At 42.0% G+C, this 22,824-nt stretch overlaps 1 protein-coding gene across 20 annotated transcripts in view; it reads left to right on the top strand.

The window, feature by feature from the left end:
• Eif4g3 (eukaryotic translation initiation factor 4 gamma 3) overlaps positions 1–22,824 on the top strand; it is a 230,594-nt gene that overhangs the window by 150,054 nt on the left and 57,716 nt on the right. For all 20 annotated transcript variants that reach the window (XM_041652793.1, XM_041652792.1, XM_041652786.1 and 17 more), the window contains 3 exons: positions 12,704–12,792; positions 18,218–18,464; positions 21,412–21,545. In XM_041652793.1, coding sequence (XP_041508727.1) covers positions 12,704–12,792; positions 18,218–18,464; positions 21,412–21,545 — 470 coding nt within the window. The remainder of the gene's footprint in view (positions 1–12,703; positions 12,793–18,217; positions 18,465–21,411; positions 21,546–22,824) is intronic.

Here is a 22,824-nt window from a genome sequence, read left to right as displayed (position 1 = left end):
CAAGAGGTTTTTCCCATGTAAATCTGCTTTACTGTATATTTGTAACCTTTTCTGTCTGCATGAACAAAGCCTTAAAATACGCATGTCGCTCAGCTCATGACACACTAGCGGCTCAAACATGTAGGCAGTTGCTGAGAGACATGTCTCTCTCTGTACTGCAGCCAGCATGAGAGACATGAGACTAGGAAGCCACATTTGACTCTTGTTTTTGTGTATTTCGAACCTTTTTTAAATTTTCTCAGGTCTTGTGTAGTTATATGTGGCCAGACGTTGGGCACCATTTGTAGGTGGGTGTTTTCTGTTATTCCTTCTCGCTCCCAAATCACAACACAGGACTTATTAATTATCAAAGGTTGGCCAATAGCTTAGGCTTTTTTCTAACTATCTCTTATAACGTAAATTAATCCATTTTTATTCATTTACTTTCTGCCTGGTAGCCTTATTGCCTTTATTCTACCATGTTGCTTTCTTGCTTCCTCCCAGCGTTTTCTCTGTCCTGACACAATAGATACTCAGCTTCTTATGTGTGTTTTAGTATCTGAACATTGGGTCTTCATGAGTGGGTAGCACATGCTCTTAACTGCTGAGCACTTTCGTTCATCTTTTATGTCTGTTCTCATTCATTGTTGGTGTGAGAAATGCCAATATTGAACTCATCATGAAAACCTTGATAAAGCTCACTTAACTAGTTTTTTTATTTTTTAAAGGTTATTTATTATTTTTAAGATTAGTTATTATTAATATCTATTAAGTATACAGTATACTGCCTGCATGTATGCCTGCATGAAAAAAGAGGGCACCAGATCTTAGCTGGGTGGTGGTGGTGGTGCACATCTTTAATCCCAGCACTCGGGAGGCAGAGGCAGGTGGATCTCTATGAGTTTGAGGTCATCCTGCTCTACAAGAGTTAGTTCCGGGACAGACTCCAAAGCTACTGAAAAACACCTGTCTTGAAAAACAAACGAATAAATAAAAATAAAAACTGAAGAGTGCACCAGATCTCATTCTATATGGTGTGAGCCACTGTATGGGTGCTGGGACTTGAACTCAGGGCTTCTGGATGAGCAACTAGTGCCCTTAATCTCTGAGCCATTTCTCTATGCCCCTTGCTTTTTATTCTTGTTGTGTGTATAATCACACATACATCAATCATGTATGCATGCACATGCACAATTACACACTTGTAGAGGTCAAATAACAACTTTTTTTTTTTTTTAATGAGTTTCGGGATTGAGACAGACTCTTATCTGTGTAACTCTGACTATCCTGGAACTCTCCACACAAATCAGGCTGCCTCTGCTTTCTGAGTGCTGGCATTAAAACCTTGTGTCACTGTCCCTGGCTTCCATACATTGTTTAATGAGATCTCAAGGTCGAACTTAGGTCCTGAGCCATCCCCTTTATTCCCTCTTACCAGTTTTATGTTTTCTCAACACATTTGTAACTAGATTTGATATTTTTAATTTATTTGTCAACACAGTTGACCCTCTAGTTATCCCTGTTTTCTTCCTTTGCATGAATCAAGCACACACTCACTATTTTGTACCCAGTTAGTTGGAGAGTTTTTCTTGTTGCTGAGAAATTATTTTTGGCATATAAATAGAATTTGTTCAGTGTTCTTCCTCCATCCATTGAGATGTTCTTAGTGCTTTCTTTTTTTATTTACTTTTTCTTTTTAGTATTAAGTATTGAACCAAATTTGATTTCCTGAGATAAAACTTGATCCTGATCTAAAAATCAATTTTTCCTTTTGCTTGTCTTACTGTGTTTGCATGTGTTTGTGTGTCTGCACGTGGGACCACATGTGCCATGGTCCATCTCTGGCAGTCTGATGACAATTCTCAGGAGTTGTTTTCTTTCCTTCCACCATGGAATCTGGGCAGTAACTTGAAATCAGAAGGTTTGTATGGCAGTGTTTATTGTTGAATTTCTGCCTGTGAAACTTTGTTTGTTTGCTTTTATTCGTTTTTTTATTCTTGCATCTAAATTCATGCCAGTGTTGTTTCTGGCTAATTGTCATATTTATATATTTATGTAATGACCTCCTAGGATGAAATAGAACTGCATACTTGTTTTTTCCCTCAAATATTTGGTAGAATTTTCCAGTAAGTTAGTTGAAAAGACATAACTCAAGAAGAAGAGAAACAGAGGTCCAGTTTACCCATACCTTACGGTCTGGTTGAACCAGTTGTCCTTGTCTGTGCTGTTATTGTCACTGTTTCATTATGTCCAGACTGTGGAGACCACGAATTGACAGGAAGGGAATACACAGACTTGACAAGACTAGCAAAACGAAAGACAGAAATGGTGTAGAAAAAAGAGCAGGCTACTCTGTCAAGTTTAATTATTTGGACTTAAAACAAACAAACAAACAAAAAAACCCCGAAACTCTCATATGAGGGGTGGAGAGATGGCTCAGGGGTTAAGAGCACTGACTGTTCTTCCAGAAGACCCATGAGTTCAAGTCCCAGTACCCACAAGGCAGCTCATGACTGTCTGAAACTCTAGTTGCAAGGAATCTGACACCCTCACACAGACAAACATGCAGGCAAAACACCAATGCATAAAATAAATTAAAAAGAAATTCTAGTGGGAAAGCCTTAAAACATGTGTTATACATTCTTTTCAAGTGCACATGACAAATTTACCAAGATGGATTTCGTTTCGGTTCATTTAAAAAGTCTCTTGTTTGTTTCTTTGTTTGTTGTGTTTTGTTTTGTTGGAGATAGGGTTTTGCTGTAGCTTTGGAGCCTGTCCTGAAACTAGCTCTTACAGAACAGGCTGGCCTCGAACTCACAGAGATCCATCTCCCAAGTGCTGGGATTAAAGACATGCATCACCACTTCCCGGCTAAAAAGTCTTAATTAAGTATTCTAGTTGGGTCTGTAAGTTGGCTCAATGGTTAAAGGTATGTGTCGCCAAGACTGATGACCTGCTTCCCTCCAGAGACCATATGGTGGAGAACCAGCTGCCACAAGCTGTCCTCTGTCGTACGAGCACAATCAGTATCTTAAATTCCTTAAGCTTTAAGTTAGAGCAGGTGTTCTCTCTTGCCATGGAGCAATTTAGTTTGGAAATCATCGAGAATACCACTTCTGCAATTCTTTCCAGCACTTAGAATCCAGGCACCATTACTTCCTGGTAGGTCAGAGGAAAAGCCAAAGGGAAGTGTACAAACATTTTCATCTGTAGCAGAATGAGAACCCAACATGGCAGGTTTTCTGGAATGTTTTTCATGCTGTTTTACAGCAGCTGTTGTAAATTTATTATGAACAGTGGGTATTTATTATCTTACAATTTTGTGGGTCAGAAGTCCACAATGGCATGCACGGGAGCTTCCCAGAGGCCCAGATCTCTGGGGTTCTCATGGGGGAGCCTCTCCTTTGCTTTCTTAGTTACTGTTTCCTGCTGTGCAGTCCTCCTGCACACATCTCCCTCGGTCCTCCTGCCTCCTTTATCTTAAAACGCCTTTTTGGTTACTTGGCAATAATGGGCATCCTGTCCATCTGAAGATGCTTGATTTTACCACATCTGCAAGGGCACTGCCATACATGATGTCGTAGGGCTGTGATATGAGCATTTTGGGTGATACTATTCTGCATAGTATATTGCAGTGCTGATTATTTAGATGAAAAAAATGTATTTTGTTTTGGTTTTTCAAGAAAGGTCTTTATGTAGACCTAGCTGTCCTGGAACTCTGTCGACTGGACTGGCCTCAACTTCAGAGATCCATCTGCCTCTGTCTCTTGAGTGCTGGGATTAAAGGTGTGTGCCACCACCACCCAACTATATAGAAATTTAAACCAATAATTGTATATATTTTGAAAGAATAATATCTTCATAGTTTTGGTCTCAGCATCCACCTTCAGAAACTATTATTAAATTCAAAGGAAGGGAAAAAAATGAAGATAAAATTAGCAAAATTTAAAAATAGAAAATACGAGGTGTTTATTGAAAACATCAATAGAATTCACCTAGATGTCACCCATTAATTAGCCTTATTGAGGAATAATGTTAGAGCAAGAAGTAAAAACTCTTAGTTAGATCTAGTTATCTATTTTTGGTAGAACATAAGGCTGAACCTTTCGTTTTTATTATCCTATTTTTGTTTCCGAAGCTCAGCCCTGAAAAGCTTTAAACTGAACATGAAGCAGTTACCAACCTCACAGGAGCCTCAGAAGCAGCATCCTGAGTGCTTCTCTCCCAGGCAGCGTTCATGCATCTCCCCATTGATGAGATTCTTTGCAGTTATCTATGCAGTCGCCATTTGTGGTGGGTGTTCTTGTCTTGTTTTAGACAAGCCATGCTGTCCTGGAATTTACAATATAGACTAGGTTAGCCTCAAACTCGCAGAGAGCCACCTGCCTCTGCCTCCACAGTGCTGGAATCAAAGACATTTGCCATCATGCCCTGCAGTCTTCACTGTAAAATTTCTCTTTTCTCACCCATATTATCCTTGTTTCCAAGATAAATCGATATTTTTTTTCTCTAGAATCCCATGGGAATTTCTGAAACAAACAAAAATGTCACTGGGGAGGACAAAATAATTTACACTGCCTAAAGAAACCTGGTAGAGGCCCAGAGGTTGGGAGTGTGAGGACTGTGATTTAGTGCTGACTGAAGGGCAGAGAGCTAAGAGGAAAACTAAAATGAGGAGAAAAGGATGGTGAGAAGGGTTGAAAGCCAGGTGTCTAGGGTAGGAACCCTGTGAGAGTTCCATTGCTGGAACATTCTACTCTGTTTATGTATACGCCTGTGACAATGAGTTGCCCCTCTTCAGCAGGTGAAATGCTTTCTCATTTTTATGTCACTTGAGCCCTGAACCCTGTACTCTGAACACACTGGTCCAAACTAGAGGGGAATGCACACCGAGTCCAGAGTGTGGAAAGGCGGAAAAGCATCCTTCTGTAATTGAGGCTCGCCTGGCAGCCACACTCCTAATTCTTATTACCAGATTGCGACAAGAGAGTGAAGTCTCTTCACAGTCTAAAGAATTTACAGGAACACAGAAAAGCAGCAAAACCACTTCATTATTAAAGCTAGTGCTGGGCTGAGTTCCCTGGGAAGTTCCTGAGAAAGACTTCAGAACCTAAGAATCTGCAGCCCTGACCAAGCGACCTGGCTTCCACTTGAATCCACATGCTGAAAGACAAGGACAAGCTCCTTGTCCTCTGACCTCCATGAGCTATGCTCAAGTCAGCTAAATGAGTAAATTAAAAATTAGTTTGATGTAACTCTGACATAATTGTATTTTGTGCTGATAATTGGTGGCTGTAACTACCGTAAGTGATAGGAGCAGTGGTAGCACTTGCCTTCTTGCAGCAAGCTTTTTTTTTCTGTGTAGGCCAACATGGCTTTGAGCTCCCTGTGTCCATGCTGGTCTTAACCATGAAGTTGTACTACATCAACTACCACGTACCATTCCCTAAATTGTAGTTCCCCTTACTTCAGCCATCTCGTCAGGGACCAACCTTGTTCATCCTGAATTGCAGTGACCTTCTGTTAGTTGCTTCTCTTCAAATGAAAAGCACAACTCAGGTCTTTATGACAGACAGGTAGTTGCTAGGGCCCGGTACCTGGGTGAGAAGTCCCATTGTGACAGGGAGACAAAGCTATGAAGGCTGCTTCTTGACCCTGTGTGTTAATCCTGATAAAATGTATATCCCTGGGATGCAGGTGTAGAATGGGTCCTATGGAAAGGAGTAAGGACACGATTTTGTGTAGATTGATGGTGCTGACGTAGGGAATGTTCTGGATTCTAGGACCTGCCACCAACAGTGGCTCATCAGAGCCCCTGGATGTGCAAGCCTGTTAACTTCATATTGATATGAACTTTGCATAGGCTAGTCCAACATTCCATTCTGTTCCTACTTTTTACTGTCTTTTTAACATTTTATTCTGTGCATTTCTGTCAGTGTGCAACACTTTGTCTGGCTGTCAGGACAGCTTGTGGGAATTGATTTTTTTTCCTTCCACCTTGTGGGACTCATGAATTGAATTCAGGTTATCTTGCTTAGTGGCAGATGCCTTCATCAGAGCCACCTCCTGTTCCTTTAGCTCTCGGGTCTTCTCACTGCCTATTACCTTCTGAAACCTTAGCCTTCCTTACCCCTGGGACTCAGCACTTTCTTCCCCCGGAACACTAATATAAGGCCCATTCGGTGGAGCCAATGTGAGCATTGTTGTTCTGATTAGCAAGGTGTCCTAGCCGCTGGGAGCCAAAGAACACCACAAAGTCACGTAAGCCTGGCGCTTACAGCTCTGCTCCAGGGAAAGGTTTCCCCAATGCAGGTGTAAGAGCTCTACTCCAGCAGGGGAGAGTTTCCCCAGTGAAGGTCCTGCTCCTGCCAAGTGTTAGATCTCTGCTTACTAGGAGAAAGTGTTGATGGAGTGTAACAGCTCTGCTTTGGCCTGGCTTTGGGCAAATGCTAAAGCTGGGCTCCAATCTGGCAAAAGTGTCACACACACACACACAACAAACCGCTTCAAAAGATTTATTGGGAAGGAAAATTCCAGGAGCGTGACTACTTCTAGGGTGAGAAACAGCAGCAAATTGAACAGGATTTGGAGCTTATATAGGATTTCTTGTGGGCCTAGAACTTTCAGGGTGGCTAGGGATTGGTGGGATTTCAAGCCCATGTTTGAGTCTACTCAGGGGCAGGGTGTTTTTCCTTGGCCCTTTTCACCCCACAGTGAATATGTAGTAATTTTGGCAGTTGGTTTGTTGGAACTTTCCACAAAAGTCCAATACATTAAAGGTTTAGATTCTTGTTTAATTTTTAAAATTTAATAAAAAAAAATAGCCAGACTGTAAACTAAACATGAAATATATATGTAACTGTTATTTCTATCTTTGTGGGGTTTTTTTGTTTGTTTGTTTTGAGATAGGTGTAGTGCTATTTTGTTTGTGTTCTAACAAAGAAAGATTGTCTGAAGATCAGAGTGCAGAGGTAAGACACTGTTTACCCATAGAAGCCAGGCAGTGGTGGCACTCACCTTTAATCCCAGGATTTAGAGGCAGATGGATCTCTTGAGTTCAAGGCTACCTTGGGCTACACAGGATTGAGTCTAAAAGAGAAACATCTTCCACAAAGGTGATTCCAGCACTTGGGACCCCACACCTTTAATGCCAGCACTAGGGAAGTGGAGACAGGAATGCTGTGGCTGGAAGGAGAGAGGAATATAAGGCAGGAGGAGACAGGAGCTCAGGTACAGTCTGAGGATTCGGTCAGAGCATGCAGTCTGAGGATTTGTAGAGACCTCTTTGGTCTGAGCATTGGTAAGAGAGGTAAGAGGTAAGAACTCTTTGATGGTTGGCTACTCTACTTCTCTGATCTTTCAGCATTAACCCCTCCCTATTTCTGACTCCCGGTTTTTGTTATTATTAAGAACAACAATCAAATGGAATTTTTCTGTTTAATAACCCTCGCTGTCCTAGAACTTGCTTTGTAGACCAGAGTGGCCTCAAAGTCACAGAGATCCATCTGCCTCTGCCTCCCACGTGCTGGGATTAAAGGTGTGCCCTACCGCCCTGCAGCTGTTATTTCCAAATGACAGAGAGAAAATTGGCCAAAATCCCTGTGATACTTCAGGATAAGATGACTTTCAGCGTTGTGCTTTATGGTTGACCCTCTCCCTTCCCCCATCTTGCAAAGGATTGTGTCTGAAGTGCATGAGTCAGGCTTCTGGACGCTACTGGATAATATTTACTGTGCTCTCAACTGTGCAGAGTGTCTTGGAGATGAGTGGAGCCCATTGCTGGGTTGAACACATTCCTAGAGAAGGTTAGCTAACGAGGAACGGCCTGCCAAGGGCCCAGGTTGAGTGGAAGGAGATGAAGGGGAGAACCAGCTATTGCTACTTTTCTCCTGTCTGCTTCTTGGCCACCATAACAGATTCCTCTGCTTCAGTTGACAATTTCATTGCCTCGGGTTGTTTTGTTCATATTTTCCCTCACAGATAATCTGACAGAGTATAAAGTTGTGATGCAAAGTAAAGTTGTTGCTGTGATTTCCTCCTGCTTGGCTCTTACGCATTTGGGAAAGGAATGTGGGTGACTTTAGAAGAGCCCCCAGAATGTTGTGCGCAGGGCTTGGAGGGCAGTTGTGGTATTAGTGTAGAGAGTGGAACACTGTTCTCAGTACACACACACAGTCAAGGGTAGGCTTGTAGGTTTTGCCATAAGGATGAGAATTTGGGGGAATGTTTGTTACATATTGCATCAAAAAAATTTTTTTTTCTATTTTGCACATGCCCTGAGACTCTGAGCTAATTGAAAGGTCACTAATTGGCCTTCAGGAGGAAGTTCCTAGATGTAGCATTCTGGCTTGTGGCATGGTTATAGCCAGCTTTTTCTAGACAAGTCGAGAGTGAGAATTGGCAGCAAAATCAAAGCAAAATTCCTAAAACAGCATTGATGGTTTTGGTGAGTCAGGGACTTAGGATGCTAGAGCCAAGACACTAGATCTGTTAGGAAGAAACCAGAGCCAGGCCTGGATTTCTGTGAGCTCAAGGCCAGCCTGGTCTACCCAGAGTTTTAAGCCAGTGAAAGCTACATAGTGAGAGCCTCTCTCCAAGTGTGGATGGAGAGCGTGGAGACCAGGAAGCCAAGTACTTTGCCATGAGACTATAGAAAAGGTACCTTGGGGTATATAATGATTTGCTCTAAGGTTTGAGCTTCTTTAAATACTTTTTTTTAAAAATGGTACCTCAGGGCTCTGACTACAGCCTCTGGAGGTGTTTTCCCACAGTTGGCCACCCAGAGGCCAGGCCAGCAGAACACAGGTTTTTTAACTCTAGTTCCATGGTATCTGGTATCCTCTTTAGGCCTCCAAAGAAACTAGGCACACGTGTAGTGCACATACATACATGCAGGCAAAACACTCATACACTTAAATAAAAATAAACACAAACCAAAATAACTAGCTCCTTCAATTGATTTTGCTCTGGTCTTTGGTCATGTCATTGACCTGACCAACTAATTGGGAAGCTCAGGTATTTGGGGTTTGTTCTATGGAGCATAATACTCCAGGAGAAAAATGTCATGATTTCAACCACCTGTCTTCTTGGGATACAGAATAAGCCAGGCTCTTAGTTGTTCTTGGCTGGATCTATTGGAGAGCCAACACTTTAGTTTTGCTCACTATTTTAACTGCCTTGAGCTTTGGAAAAGATCATTAATAATAAATTTGGCCATGCTTAGTGGATGACAGGTAGATCAAAGTCATCTTTGGTCATACAGTAAGGTTAAAGCCATTTCAGCCACATTTGTCTCAAGGTAATAGTAACAGAAACAGTAACACATTTGGTTTGAAAGAAAATACCCCCAAAGGGAGTGGCACTATGAGGCTGGTGTGGCTTTGTTAGTGTAGAGTTGGCCTTGTTGGAGAAAGTGTGGCCTTGGGTGTGGGATTTGAGGTCTCCTATGCTCAAGCTATTCCCAGTACCTCAGATAATTTCTATTACATTCCAGTCAGCTTGTAGCAGCAGCTCTTTCTCCAGCACTACGCCTGCCTTTGTGCCGCCATGTTCCCCACCATGATGATAACCATAAAACCCCACCTCAGTTAAATATTTTCCTTTATGAAAGTTGCTGTAGCCATGCTGTCTTTTCACAGTAATAGGAATCCTAACTTAGCACATGGGTTTAATAAACATCAGCAGATGTATGGGTTTTTGCATTTACCTAGTTGTTGACTTCACTGACAAAGTTTATCTCCTAGGTTTTGTAAAGATACTTAATTCTTTTTTTGTTATGATTGTTGGTTTTGTTTTTTGTGATGGGGGTCTCACTATATAGCCTTGGATGGCCTAGAAATCACTCTGTAGACCAGGCTGACTTCATACTCATTGAGATCTGCCTTCCACTGCCTTCAGAATATTGGGATCAATTGTGTGCACCACCACACTGGATGAAGACAGTTTTCTGGAAGAATGCAGCTTGTCTCTAGTAGAGACTACGTGAGGAATGTGTTAAAACACAAGTCCAACTTGTTCTTACACCTTTTTTAGGCACTGGGAAGATGCATGTGCTCTAGGTTTTCTTTGACACAGCCAATGTGGCACAATATTATATAGGGTCTGAATTGTGTGCCTGGGTAACTGGGAGTATGCCTGCCCTAATTCCGCCTCTAATTTCTATTCCAAACCTCCAGATAAGACAGTCTTGTGAACATCTGCTGGTTATGTTCCTGTGTTCCCTTAAGTTCTCATGGTTGTCAGTGAGTCACTTCATGGAAAACTCTGAAAATTAAATAGTTTTCCTCTGACCATGTAACAGTGTGGAGAAGGATGGGATGATAATGTTGCATGGGTCATCTGTGTTACTTAGTATTTTATGTTTTGATTATGCATGCTTGTAGACATGTCATTCTTAAAGGGAAAAGCTGGGCATGTCTAGGCTTATATGACTAGGAACACCTCAGGGTTTCTATTGCCTGAACAGTGTTGGCACAAGAGTGGAGACCCCCCATCCTTGTCTGGGAAATGTCTCAAATGCTTCTTTCAGACTGCTGGTGCGGCTTACCAATGTAGCATGTGTGGGGCCTGATGCACTGTTGATAGCGCAGACGATAATAACAGTTCGCCTCTTTTCCACAGCCTGTTGGGTCTTGTCGAGTGCAACTGCAGGGGACCAGAATAGCGACAGCCTGAGGCCCTGTCAACTGTAGCACCTTCCTCAGCCTAGTTCACCAAGTCCTGGGATCTGAGCCTGCAGCTCTGCCTCTCCTCCTAACTTCTTCCCTCCAGAGCTGATAGCTTCTCACTCCTGCATTTTGCTCCACCCCATCAGTCATGGTAGAATGGAGGAGCAGTCTCCGGCGTGCAGCGCTCGGTTTTTCAGAAGGAAGGGGTATCTCTTTCATTCACTTCCCACTCCAGTGCGCCACAACTTACTGCTTCAGATTCTTTTAAGTAACTTTTTAGCCAGTTGAACAAGGCGGCTACCAGTTATTAGTATCAATTTCTGCTGCTTATTAGATTTAAGTGTATTTCATCGCTTATTGGAAGAAATCACTGATAGGTTTTCATGTTTTGTGTTGTTTTTGTTGTTTATAGAAAACTATTTCTGAGCTTATATTTAGTTCCCTCCCACACAAAAAAAAAAATCATCCTTCAAATGTCCTTGCCTTTTCCGTGAATGGAATTTAGGACCGAGTTTAGGCCAATATTAAAATAAATGAAACCTAAAATACTAAGATTTTTCAAACTCTGTATCTCTTAGTAGGGTGAAAGCAAAATGAGAACCAAAACCATTCTGGAGAATTGTTTTAAATAGGCTGTGTCTATGTCAGACCAAAAGACCCACGAGAAACAGGTAACTCCAGAATATATATCCCCACAACTTCTATACTCTGACGAAATGTTTTATTTCATATGGGCCACAAAAGAAAAATAATAGCTGGCATAATATTTTCTTGCTGAGTGTGATCCCTGAAGAAAAACAGATTAAAGGTAAATGGACCTGAGGTCTGCCGTCACGTTCCTGCAGTGACGGTAGCATGTGTGTGATGGCGGAGTGATTTTGAGAATGTTGATGATCCTAAACAGTTTGTGTGTTCACAGTACAGCCATGGAGACGTGGAGCCCTTCTACTCTGGGCTTGTGTACTCTGCTTGTGTTTCTGTTAAGTGACTTTCCTTAATTCAAAATTCTGCCTATCTTTAGTCCTCTTTAGTGGCCCTTGGACCTTCTAACATTTTCTGCTCACCCTGTGATGACTAAATTGTAGATAAATTCATATCCGTGTATTGACACAGACGTGGGATCTGTGAGAGATCCATAAGTCTAATGAATATTTTATTTCTTTTATGGCTGTGTTTCTGCCTTTAGTCCTCCACACCACCACAAATAACAACAACAAGAGAAGAGCCTTTGTGAACTCAATCTTCCATTTAGAATTTTGATCCAATAGAAATACTTGGAAAAAGTTACCTTTATGGTCAGTTTTCCCCAGCACCATAAAAGCCTTGGCCATTGACATTGATCTTAGATGAAGGTGGGTATTGGTCACTGCTGCCTCCCATAGAAAAACCTTACACAGAGAGCTTTCCTTACACAGAGAGCTTTCGGAGCCTGAATCTCAAGGAACACCTTGTCTTAGCTGACCTCTACTGGGGATTTCTCAAGATCACACATTGCCTAGTAAGACCAGACTCGGGTTTAGACTTAGCTCTCCTGCCAGTCTGTGTCACCATGATCTGATGTGCTGGGAACTTCAGCCTTTCAGACCTCAGCTTTGCAGTTCAGAAGTGCACGTGCAGACACGACTAGAGGAGTGTCTCTAACTGAAAGTCCAGCTGCTTCAGACTCTGGAGGCAGAGGCAGGTAGATCTCTCTCAGTTCAAGATCTGTCTGGTCTACATAGAGTTGCAGGCCAACCAGCACATCATGGTGAGCTCTTGCCTCAAAAATAACCACCCAAAACAAAACTTTAGGTTCTGAAGTTTTAGATTAGGGGTGTTCCATCCCTTCTGAATCACATGCCACTAGTGGAAAGCTGAGCTGTGTCTAACACACTTACCTTACATTGCATTAGTGAGGCTACTGCCGTATGAGTGTTCACTTGGCCGTCATCTGGCTCCTGAACATAGGTGATTTTTCTCTGTGCTTCTGGGTTTGAATGCAAGGATGTTTTACGTGTAGGATCACGTAAAGGATGCAGACTGCAGAGGTAAGTAACAGAACTGATCCTGTATTTCAGTGCAAACCATCACCACTGCACCAAAGACATGGAAGAAAGTGAAAGAGCGAACCCGAACCCCGGATGAGGTGTTAGATGCAGAGGCAGAGGTGAGTGACAGCCCCCTTGAGCTTCTCCAAGGCCAGTGATGTCATTTCATGAAGACATGTTTGTTTGTTTCTTTCTTATTTATTTATTTATTTATTTATTTTGTATGCAATATTCCGTGTGTATGCCTGCAGGCCAACAGAGGGCACCAGACCCCATTAGAGATGGTTGTGAGCCACAATGTGGTTGCTGGGAATTGAACTCAGGACCTTTGGAAGAGCAGGCAATGCTCTTAACCTCTGAGCCATCTCTCCAGCCCTCTTTCTTTTAAAAAAAATATATATTTATTTATTCATTATGTACAGTGTTCAGCCTCCATGTATGCCTGCAGGCCAGAAGAGGGCACCAGATCTCATTATAGATGGTAGTGAGCCACCATGTGGTTGCTAGGAATTGAACTCAGTACCTCTGGAAGAGCAGTCAGTGCTCTTAAACTTTGAGCCATCTCTCCAGCCCCCACTTTCTTTTTTGTTTGTTTATTTGCTTGGGGAATTTTTTTGTCATTTTGAGACAGGGTTTCTCTGTGTAGCCCTGGTTCTCCTGAAACTCACTCTGTAGACCAGGCTGGCGTCGAACTCACAGAGATCCGCCTGCCTCTGCCTCCCGAGTACTGGGTGGGATTAAAGTTGTGCACCACCACCACCTTGCAACATTTGGCTTTCTTGAGATAACATTTTCCAATCAGATCTTGGTTTATCAAACTAAAAATCTAATGTCGGGAGGGGGAGTTGTTTTTAAGACTTTTGATAACATGTTTGATTTCCTTGAATAATTGTTGCTCTTCTGTGAAAATATTTCTTATAAATAGTTAAGTTTGCTCGACTCTTCCTAGTTAGGAACTGTATATTTAGGATTTTTTGTGGTTTTATTTGTTGTTTTGTGTGTTGTGTGTGATACGTCTACATTTGTTTGAATCTGTATATTGAGGTACATGCATGTACATTAGATGTGTATAAACCATCCATATTGGATGTCTTACTCTGTCACCTCATCCATAACTTTCTAGTCCGTCGCCACTAAACCTGGAGATGAGTTAGCTGGGCTGGTCACTGAGTTCCAGTGATATGCCTTTCTGTACCCTGGGGTTCCTTGTGCCTAGCACTTTGTAGTGGACATTCCCAGATGACTTTCTTGATAGTCCCTTAAACTCTTTCGTTCTTACATGTTACTGAAGATACAATATGTTTACATTTTAGGGTTGCTGTATTTTTCTAAAGGAAGGGGGCATATTTACAACTTAGACTTGGATTGGGGAGGGAGATTCTAAGCCTCACTCCATTGAGTCAGCTTGTGTTTGTGTACCTGCATTTATGTCATGTTCCATGTGTCATAAAACAGCCCCTTGGAGTCAGGTCTTTCTTCCACCTTTGTGTGGATTCTGGGGATCCAATTCATGTCATCAGCCTTTCAAGGCAAGTGTTGCCTGTGGAGGCTTCTCGCTGCCTAAGGCAGCTTTCAGATAATTCTATGAGGCCATTGTTTCTATGAAAAACTTGGTCTTGTTCACAAAGCTAACTGTATCCTTTGTTGCTTCTGCAGTCCTATTATTTTCCTTACACGGCGCTCTGTTGATGTCACAGTGAGTTCCCTAGCAACCACTAAAAAGGTGTATGGATGTGACATCATCGTGCTGCTGAGGGACAAGATTTAGCACTAGGTTAGAGAGGTATAAGTAGTTGGTTCCTGCCTTGAAGCTTGCTTTGAAAATGATGTTCCTGCAGAGGATAAGATACTTCCTAGAGGCTGGGGAGTCACACACAGTCCGGGTAAGGCTTGAGCGGCGCACGTGGGTTCCTCTGGAGACGTCACCGGGTTTAGCTCATTCACTTTAGTTTACTCTTTTCATGTTGTGCTCTGGACCCATTTCTAAGAGTTACTGAATACTGAAGGGATGAACCTTCACATACTCATTGTTTTCTTTAGTGTGGATCAGGACCTCTTCCTTTTAAAAGGTTGTGATACTAATATTCCCACCACAACCCTTGAGGCCACACAGTGTACACACTGTGTCAGTGATGAAATGTGGTTGTGTTCCAGTAAACTTATTAATGTGTATTGAAATTGGAATTTGTATTTAAAAGACACATGCTCTTTTTGGTATAGCAACCGTAGCAAGAATAAAAATTATCCTTAATTTGTACAATTTATGAAAGTAGTTTGTGAGCCAGAACCAGACTGTGGGCAAGAGTTTGTTGTAGCCCTGTTTTGTCGTGCTGTGGGGATGTGAAAACTGCTTTGGTTCCTTGCGAAGCAGCCACTTACTCTCTAATTACACAGTGTAAAATTGTAAGTAGTGAGGCTAGAGGGGTGAGAGAATAGACTGCTGTTCCAGAACACCCTAGCATCCGTAGTGGGTAACCCATCACTGCCTATAACTCCAGTTTTAGGGATTGATGACTTCTTCTGGACCCCATGGGTACTGCACCCACATGAATGTGCACGTACACACTCACAGAAATGAAATATTTTTATAATTTTTAAAATATTTTCTCCTTTTCATATAGTCTTCATTCAGGAATTGTAGTCCTGTGCTTTCCTAATACAACAATCATGAGAGCAGTGTATTAAATACTAGCTGCTTTTACCTTAATTTTCACAGGTAGTCTCACCCTTTCATACATTATTTTCTCAGCCATTAAAAATAATATAGCTAAGGAATAGTTAATGTGGGACTACATATTGGTGTTCATACAAATGTTTTGTTTAGTCATTTACAGCCTTAAAAATGTACATGAAAATACACTCATTTGGTGGCACACACAGGTGGACCTCTGAGTTCGAGGCCAGCCTGAACTATAGAGTGATAGTGTGTGTTCCAGGACAGTAAGGCCTACGCAGAGAACGCTTGTCTTTAAATAACCATAAATAAATAAGTAAACAAACAAATAAATAAATAGGAGGAAAAGAAAATACTTTAAAATTGCTCCTTAAGGATCAGCAAGATGGTCTCCTCAGTGATTCTGTATCCTCCTTACATTGGGGCTTACTATTCATGCCACAGGTGTCTTGTGCTTCTTTTGTGGTTACAAATTGGATTTCCAAGTGTCAAGTCTGTGTTTGTACATGATTGCCTGCTTCTGGTTTTAGGAAATGACTTTCACCTCTACACTTTACATGAACGGGGCAGCTTGTTTGTGTTTTTTGTACTGCCCAGTACCCCACACCTGTTTAGCCCCAAAGAAAATCACACATAGGTCTCCATAAATTATAAGCTGATTGGCCCATTAGCTCTAGCCTCTCACTGGTTAACTCTCACATCTTGATTAACCCATTTTTCTGATCTATATTAGCCATGTGGCTCAGTACCTTTTTTCAGTGGGGCAGATCACATCCTGCTGCTTCAGTGGTCTGGGCAGGAGTGGGAGGAATCAACTTCCTCCTTCCCAGAATTCTTCTGTTCTCATTACGTCATTTCTACTTCCTGTCTGGTTTTCTCGCCTATATTTCCTGCCTGGCCAATCAGCGTTTATTTGAAACATGGTTGACAGAATGTAGACAGTTCTCCCGCAAGGTCTTAAGTAAGAATTTTTAAAACTGTGATATAGACCAGGCGGTGGTGCTACATGTCTTTAATCCCAGCATTCGGGAGGGAGGCAGAGACAGGATCTTTGTAAACTCAAGGCCAGCCTGGTCTACAAGAGCTAGTTCCAGAGCAGCCAGACTGTTGTGGGGAAGGAGGGAAGAATAGTGATATCGTCTAGTGATAGAGCCTGTGGTTCCCCCTGCTGGAAGCTGTAGCAGAGGAATCTTCTGGATGACCTGCACTGAAGTGGAAAGTTGTAACTCAAGATCATTGTCAGTGTACTCAGAGCATGCTAAAGTGTCAGGTGCATGGGACTGAGGCCCTTCTCTTAACCATTAGCTTCACCCAGTCTTCTTTTTGCAAAAGTTGAAAGTGGCCTCCTTGAAAAAAAATCATTTCCAGTCTGTTTTCTTAGAAGTTGATACCTACATTTAGATTTTAGAGTTTAGATTGCTTGCTTGCTTTTTTGTTTTGAGACAGCGTTTCATAGATCACATACTAGCCCTCAAGTCTCTGCATGACACCTGCTACTGATTTTAGAGAGTTTTCTATGTAGCTACGATGACCTTGAATAATAAGTGGTATGTGTGTTATGTAGGTGTAGGTCTTTTGTTGTTGTTGTCTTTTGTTTCTGTTTTGTTTTGTTGAGACAGGATTTCTCTGTATAGCTTTGGTACCTGTCGTGGAACTTGCTCTGTAGACCAGGCTAGCCTCAAACTCACAGAGATCTGCCTCCCAATTACTAGGATTAAAGGTGTGCGCCACCACTCGGCAGGTGTAGGTCTTTTAGATCATCCATATCTTTTGATAAAACGCTAAAATGTGTCTTTCCTTGTTATCTGCTATATTGTAGGAAAACATTGCTAGTATTTTTCAATACTTAATTGATAAAGTAAAAATGTTTGAGTTTAACAAAATTGATTTAATATGAATCAGATAAGGTAAAGCATCCTGTGTGCTGGACAGTGTGCTGTTGCAGCAGCTCCGTTGCTTATCTGCCAAGTACCTTCTGTCGCAACCCCTTCCTTGTGAGTGCTGGTTGGGAAGGCTTGTATTCAGGGTACCCCCTTTACCAGACACTTCACTTCACAGAGAGCGCTGGCTCAAGAGTTCAGCTGCTCATGAAGACCTTTGACATCTTGCTCAACACCAAGACTTTTGGTAGAAATGAACTGAGGAATAATAGTTTCTCCTGGCCTATAGACTCCCAGAAAGACACTGTTCTGAGATTTTTTTTTTCTGTAAATGATTCTTGTGTATGTGTATTCTTTATATATGCTCTTGGATTCTAACAACAGATTTTTAACTACCTATGGCCTCTTTGTAAAGTAGAGTATGATTATAGGACTCTAATTCAATTACCCAATACTGTTTCAAAGCTAGAGGCTTGTAGGATCCTCTGCCCTCTAGTGTCTTTTGATATGTGATGAATTATGGTAGCAAGAGGAACATACTTGCTTAGATTTCTGACCTGGATTCTTTCATGGCCATAAGCTTTTAACAATTAGTAATTCTTAGCTGGGGATGGTCTACTTGGGAGGCAGAGGCAGGAGTATTCTTGATTTCTAGCCTGGTCTATATAGTGAGTTAGGAAGACAGCCAGTACTACACACAGAGAAACCCTGTCTCAAAAAAAGGAGAGAGAGAGAGTGAGAGTTAGCAGTTCTCTCACGAAGCCTTTACTACATTTAGCTTCCGTCGGCCCCAGCTTGAAGCATTTCAATAGCTGTCTGAATTGTCTGTCGTGTGGTAACTGATGAAATGGTTCTTATGCCGTGTGCTGAGTCCAGATACTCAGCTTGAGTGGCGTGTTTCCCTGTGTTTCATTATTTTTGTTTTGATGGAGTAGTGTATGCTTTTGTTATGTATATTTCATGTGAGTTCTGTGTTGCCTTGTGCTCCAGCCTAAAACTGAAGAGGAGCTTCCAGATGACAGAGTACTTGAACCTGAGCAAGATAAAATGAACCAAGGGTTTCACTTTGAGAGAGACCCCTCTGCCCTGAAAAGAGTGAAAGCTGGGGAAGAAAATGGAGAAGAAGCTGAGCCTCTACGCAATGGTGCCGAGAGTACTTCTGAGGGGGAAGGAGGTGACGCCAATTCAGGCTCTACTGATAGTTCTGGGGATGGGATCACCTTACCATTTAAAGCAGGTAAGTTGGCCCTGGCTTCCTGTGTCCTTTCATGGTTTCCTCCTGCGTGGTCTTAAGGAGATGTCTCCACAGAAAAATACTCATTCTAAAGTAAGATTTACAGGACAGATAGGTTAGCCTAATATGGCGCTTAGTGACTAGTAAATCTAGAGTCCTGTCCAAACCTTACTGCCCGAGAGCAGCAGCCAGTGGGAATCTGCAGTGCAGCTTGAGGAAACGGGGCTTTTCTCTTTGCGCTGGTCAAATGGGTATTATATTGTAGTGATAAGCAGTACCCTGAGAGTCTGTTTTCCCCTGACTGAACTGACTCTTAGTGACTGAATGCATGTACAGACCATCCAGGTAGAGTGGACTTGCATAGCGAGGAGGTGCTGCAGAGTGGGGGTCATGCGCTCTGGAGGGTCTCACTCACAGCCGGACACCGTGGGTGCATACAGATCCTGTCCTGGCATGACAGAGGTTTGATCTGGTCTCAGCACCTCAGTAACCACTGCACACCTAATTGCTGTGGGACATTATGGAGGGCCTTGTTGTCGGCGTGTGGAGAGGTGGCTCCTTGCATGAGAAGTTTGGGATTGGTGAAAGGTTTTCTTCCACTCCCAGTGCAAAGTAAAGTTGCAGAGTTAGAATGTAAACATGTGAGACTTGGAGATAACCCAGGCCAGGGCTTCTCAAACTGCAGCATTTAACTCCATGTACAGGCTGCAATTGCAGAGCAATAAGCAGTAAAATTACAAAGCATAATAAATGAAAAATGTTGCTATGGTTTGTTGTTGGTTTTTTTGTCGTAGAAGTAAGTATAGCTCTGAGAAACTTATTTTAGTTCTATTTTTAACTTCATGAAATCCTTATTTCTTCATTAATTTATTTGAGTCAAGATCTCGTTATGCAGCCCAGTCTGTCCTCATACTTGTGTCGATCTTCCTGCCTCAGCCTAACGAGAGATTGATTATAGGCACCGTCCACCACTCCTGACTTTTTAAAAATGATTATTTATTCTTGGGCAAATTAATAAACACATACAATGCATCTTGATCATATCAACTCTCCAGCTCCTTCCTCTCACTTTCCCCAGGTCCTGTGAACATTTGTGTAGTCCGGAATGTTTGGAAGTGACTAACCTATATTTCCCATCTTGAAGTACTAATTTTTAAAATTTTTATCTAGTTTTTAATGCTTGGAAAATGTTCTACCACTCAGCTGTGTTGCAGCTCTATTTTTCTTTTCACTTTTGAGACTGTCTGCCATGATGTCACCCAGGCTACAACAGAACTCACTCTGTATTCCAGGCTGACCTTGGCTTGCAGTCCTTGTGCCTCAGCCTCCAGAAGAACTGGGATTACATGCATATACTTCCCCAAGTGGCCTGTTGTGTATGGTACCACTGCTGGGCGTGGGCTTTTTGAAATCATGGTATTACATTCATACTGCACATTGAATTTTGTAACTATTAAACAAAAAAATCCATTTGCCTAAAAACTTCTTTTTAAACTTCAGGAACAGTATTTCAGGTACCGTCTTATACCAGATCACTAAACACTGACGGTGACCACCAGCCTGTTCTTCACAAATTGTGATGACAGTACTGTCATTGCCCAGTTGCAGGGTCCAGCTCTCTGACATCCTTTGACTTTGTAATCCAGTGTGTAGCAGTAATGTTGGGAATGGGGTGGTTTAATCCTAGGACCCAATAAATTACCTAATGTTTAATAAATTATTTAATATAAAATAGATTGCTACACTGGCATGATCTGGGGCTTGATTCTGTTCTTCTTCCCCTCAGGGTTTCTCTTTGTATCCTTGGCTGTCCTGGAACTTGTTTTGTAGACCAGGATGTCCTCAGACTCAGATCTGCCTGCCTCTGCCTCCTGAATGTCGGGATTAAAGGCGTCCACCACCACCACTACAGCCTGGGGCTTGTTTTCAATGAATTTTGTCAAAGAAGGAAAGGAGAGAAGGAGATAATGGCTTGCTTTTAATGTCCAATAAAATTTCATATAGAATTTTTCTAATTTTATGTAATAAAGGTAAGGTCAGGGGTCTGGAAATGGCTACACCCTTAAAAGCACATACTGATCATACAGTAGACCAGAGTTCAATTCCCAGCCTTAACCTCAAACAACTCACAACTGCCTGTATCTAGGGGATCCTATTCCCTCTTCTGGCCTCTGCAGGCCCTGCTCTCATGGACACAATCCCACACACAGATACATACATACACATAATTAAATGTTTTAACTGATTTTTTTTTTACAAGGGTGAGGTTATATAGTTCATATAGTACAAATAGAAAGGTAAATTCTATGGCAAACTACTAATTCAAATTTCCTAATAAAGATGAGAGCTAAGACAGTCCTGGTGGTTCACACTTTACCCCAGAAGTCTGAGCTGAATTCCATAGTGACATACTGTTTCCAAACACACAATGACATTTTCACTCAGAGAACCTGTAAGTCAGGGTGTTGTAGAGGAAGGGTGTGGGTACCCTCAGCTTTCTTCAAATTAAGCTGAAGACAAAGAAGAAAATCTCTATTCAGCTGACTAGATTTTCATTGTCTGAAGCAAATTCTTTTTGTTTTGTGTCTTTTTATTTACCTTTTCTTTTCTCTAAAATAACATTTTTATGTGAGCAACCAACCATATGCCAACCATATTCCCAGGAAACGACGTCTTACCCAATTCCTACTGTCTTCTTGGCTTAAGGTTTATTTACTAAAAGCACTACTGTATGTCCTTATGAGACTGTCATAAGGTTCTCGTGGGGATGTGTAGAAAGTGCTTGCTCCTTGCTTTGGCTTTCCTAATTTTGAAAGAGCCAAGATTGGTTTGGAGTGTTCATTCTTTTGGCTGTCATCCTGTGCTGGCTTTTTAGCTGACTCCTTTGTTTCCTTGAGGAGGTGTTGAAACAGGTTTGGACAAACGGTTTCTGCTTATGATGCTCTTTTAGAGTCCTGGAAGCCTGTGGATACTGAAGGCAAGAAGCAGTATGACAGGGAGTTCCTACTGGACTTCCAGTATATGCCTCCCTGTATCCAAAAACCAGAGGGGCTGCCTCCCATCAGCGACGTGGTTCTCGACAAGGTAAGCCTCATGCTCGCAAGAAAGCCAGGTAGTCTGAGTGCTCGTGTGACAGGTGCAGTATGAGCAGCTCGTAGGGAAATGCTTGATCATTGTAGTAATAAGAGCGGTGGGCTGCGTCGCCAGAACCCCGGCTGCCTGCCTAGCTTATGCCCGAAATAACAACACACAAACTGTATTCATTTAATCACTGCTTGGCCCATTTCTATCTAGCCTCTTCTAGGCTAATTCTCACATATTAATTTAGCCTATTTCTAATCATCTTTGTAGCGCCCCTAGGTGCACTTATCGGGAAGATTCTAGCCTATGTCCATCCTGGGTCGGAGCTTCATCGCGTGCGTCTGCCTGGGAGCTGGGAGCATGGCGTCTTTCTGAGACGTATGCTCCCGAGAGGAGAGCTGTGGAGTCTGAGCTCCCTTCCTCTTCCTCCCAGCGTTCTGTTCTGTTTATTCATCCCACCTATATTCTAACCAATGAGGGCCAAGCAGTTTCTTTTTATTTAACCAATGACCTTCCTCCATCATTTCCCCTTTTTTGGTTCAAACAAAAAAAAAAAAAAGGCTTTAACTTTAACATAGCAAAATTACATATAACGAAACAGTTATCAAGTAAAAGTTACAATAATCTTTATCATAACTAAGGAAAACTATAACTATAACTAACTATTCTTAACTCCATCAAAGACTCCAGAAAGATACAATACTACCTAAGCAAACAAGAAAAAAGCCACTTTTAAAACTCTAGAAATGACAGAGACATCTCGCTGCCTGGACAGTCACCCAAAGTTCCTTTGTACCGTTGGGGCATCCATCTTCAGCCTTCAGGCCCATGGTATCCAGCAGACATTTCCATAAAGCAGGAAAATTCAAAGTCAGTTCAGTCACTATCTGTTGTTTCCTGCAGAATGTCTCACAGACTCTTTCATGAATCAGGAACCCCGAAAGATCATCTCACCATAGGCAAGTTCAGCAGTCCTCTCTCTGTGGCTTCTCTGTGTCCAGTTTATGCAATCGTCCAGGCAAGAGCAGTTTCTTGCCCAAATGGATATCAAAATCCATAACGAGCCTCTTCGATGCCCATCTTCCTCTTGAAGTAGATTAGTGCTGCCAGGAGCAGAGTGTCTCATTGTCATGAAAAGTCCTAAGTTATTAAAACATTTAAAATGCCATATTTTATAATCTTTGAAAAATATGAAGAATGCCTATCTAAAATATATCTACGCACATCTAGAAAATATTAACTAACATGACTACAAACTTGACTATTATTTATGATTATCCAT

This window comes from Microtus oregoni, unplaced genomic scaffold, assembly GCF_018167655.1.
Source record: "Microtus oregoni isolate MIOR12 unplaced genomic scaffold, Mior012 000005F_ref0000423, whole genome shotgun sequence".
In the NCBI taxonomy this organism is placed as follows: Eukaryota; Metazoa; Chordata; class Mammalia; order Rodentia; family Cricetidae; genus Microtus; species Microtus oregoni.
The sequence above is the reverse complement of the archived record's forward strand: the minus strand, read 5'-3'. Positions and strand labels throughout refer to the sequence as shown.